Here is a 2071-nt window from a genome sequence, read left to right on the forward strand (position 1 = left end):
ACTACCGTGATCCCCGTCTTCTTTGGAACGACTTGGACCGGGCTCACCCACTTGCTATCCGAGATTGGATAGATCATTCCCGCATCTAAGAGCTTCAAAATCTCTTTCTTGACCACTTCCATCATTGGCGGATTCAACCTTCTTTGCGCGTCTCTACTTGGCTTGCATTCATCCTCCATTAGAATTTTGTGCATGCAAGTGGAGGGGCTCAACCCTTTGATATTCGCAATCGTCCAACCCGTGGCTTCTTTATGCTCCCTCAACACCTTGAGGAGTTGCTCTTCTTCACATTCGGTTAAGTGAGTTGAAATGATGACCGGAAGAGTCTCGTTGTTTCCTAAGTACGCATACTTCAAATATTGAGGAGGACCTTCAATTCTAATTCCGGAGGTTGAACAAGGGAGGGTGGCAATCTTGTGTGAGTTTGAGGTAATTCAATTTGCTTCACACTAAATTGAGTGGTCTTCTTGATCTCCAAATTGTTAACCAATCTTTCAACTTCGGGGTCTAGTGAGTAGAGCTTCAACTTCTTGGCTAACTTTCCACAATCAAACCCTTTGCTCAAAACCATCTCCAACGTGTCACCGTTAGACAACTCGAACAACTCTTGGGTTAATGGTTCAATAACATCAACAAAACACAAGGATGAAACATCACTAGGATATATCATAGCATCATAAATGTTAAAACTTATTGTTTCACCATCAAACTCCATTGTTAAGCTTCCCGCATACACATCAATCTTTGTTCTAGCCGTCTTCAAGAATGGTCTCCCAAGTAAAATTATACCCGACTTTGAGGACACTTGTTCATCTAGATCGATCACATAGAAATCCGTTGGGAAGACCAATTGGTTTACTTGCACTAGGACATCCTCCAAAACACCTCTAGGAAAGACACTTGATTTATCCGCAAGAGAGATTATGACACCGGTTTCACTTAAAGGTCCAACATTCAATGATTCATACACCGAATAGAGCATGACGTTAATAGAAGCACCAAGGTCAAGCATGGCACTACTAAAAGTGACATTTCCTATCTTGCAAGGAACCGTAAACATTCCCGTATCTTTGCACTTGGGTGGAAGCTTCCTTTGTAAAACCGCGGATGCGTTTTCATTCATCAAAATTTTCTCATTTCCCTTCAACTTCCTCTTGTTGGTACAAAGTTCTTTCAAAAACTTTGCATATCTCGAGATTTGCTTGATTGCATCAAGTAGAGGGATGTCTACTTCCACCTTTCGGAAGGTGTCCAAAATCTCTTTTTCCTCCATTTTCTTCTTCGAAGTTGCAAGTCGGGAGGGGAATGGTGGTTGAGTGGCTATTGGAGTCACTAGAGGGGCTGTCTTCGTTGGGGCTCCGGCTTGTGCATCATTCTTGACTATAGGTTCTTCAATGGGAATGACTTCTATTTCTTCCTCTTCATCCCTTGGCTTCTTCTTTGAACTACTTTCTCCGATTTGTTTGCCATTTCTCAAGGTCACCACATTGACATTTGGATTCTTTTCGGTTTGAGAAGGGAGTTTACCACGGGACTCCAACTTGCTTATGGATGTAACTATATCTCCCATTTGTGCTTCAAGGTTGGAGATACTAGTTCTTGTCTCTTTTTGGAATTGTTGGGTACTAGTGGCTAGGGATTTGACAATGTCTTCAAGGGACATTCCGGAGCTACTTGGTTGGGATTGAGGAGGTTGTTGGTGGTGCGGAGGGTGTGGTTTGGATTGATAGTGTGGTTGTGGATGTTGGTAATGAGGTTGTGGTGGTGGATAGGAAGGTCTAACCAATGCATTTTGAGGCAATGGTCTTGGGTTGTAGCTCATGTTGGGATTTGGCTTCCAACTTGAATTTTAAGCATTTTGGTAACCGGATGGCATGTTGTGGTAATTTTGGAACTCTCCCGTGGCATTTACATGTTCCGCATCTTCTTGAAGAACTGGACACATATCCGTAGGATGTCCTATTGTTGCACATATCCCACAAACCATCACTTTTGGCGTTTGTCCCATGGCTAGCTTTTGGACAACGGAGGTTAGATCTTTGATTTGAGACTCGAGGTTCGATGATCCCAC

At 43.0% G+C, this 2071-nt stretch overlaps 1 protein-coding gene across 1 annotated transcript; it reads right to left on the reverse strand.

Moving 5' to 3' along the window:
- Window positions 1-352: 352 nt before the first annotated feature.
- On the reverse strand, window positions 353-1570 carry LOC145139608 (uncharacterized). The gene has a single exon (XM_079073369.1). The coding sequence runs from the start codon at window positions 1568-1570 to the stop codon at window positions 353-355; it is 1218 nt and encodes a 405-aa protein (XP_078929495.1).
- Between the last annotated feature and the right edge of the window lie 501 nt (window positions 1571-2071).

This window comes from Lactuca virosa, chromosome 9 (genome assembly GCF_052849685.1).
Source record: "Lactuca virosa cultivar CGN04683 chromosome 9, Lactuca_virosa_CGN04683_v6, whole genome shotgun sequence".
In the NCBI taxonomy this organism is placed as follows: domain Eukaryota; kingdom Viridiplantae; phylum Streptophyta; class Magnoliopsida; order Asterales; family Asteraceae; genus Lactuca; species Lactuca virosa.

Bases quoted from the DNA above. Each gene is read 5' to 3' on its own strand.
- LOC145139608 (XM_079073369.1), bottom strand. From the start codon at position 1,570: ATGGGAGATATAGTTACATCCATAAGCAAGTTGGAGTCCCGTGGTAAA.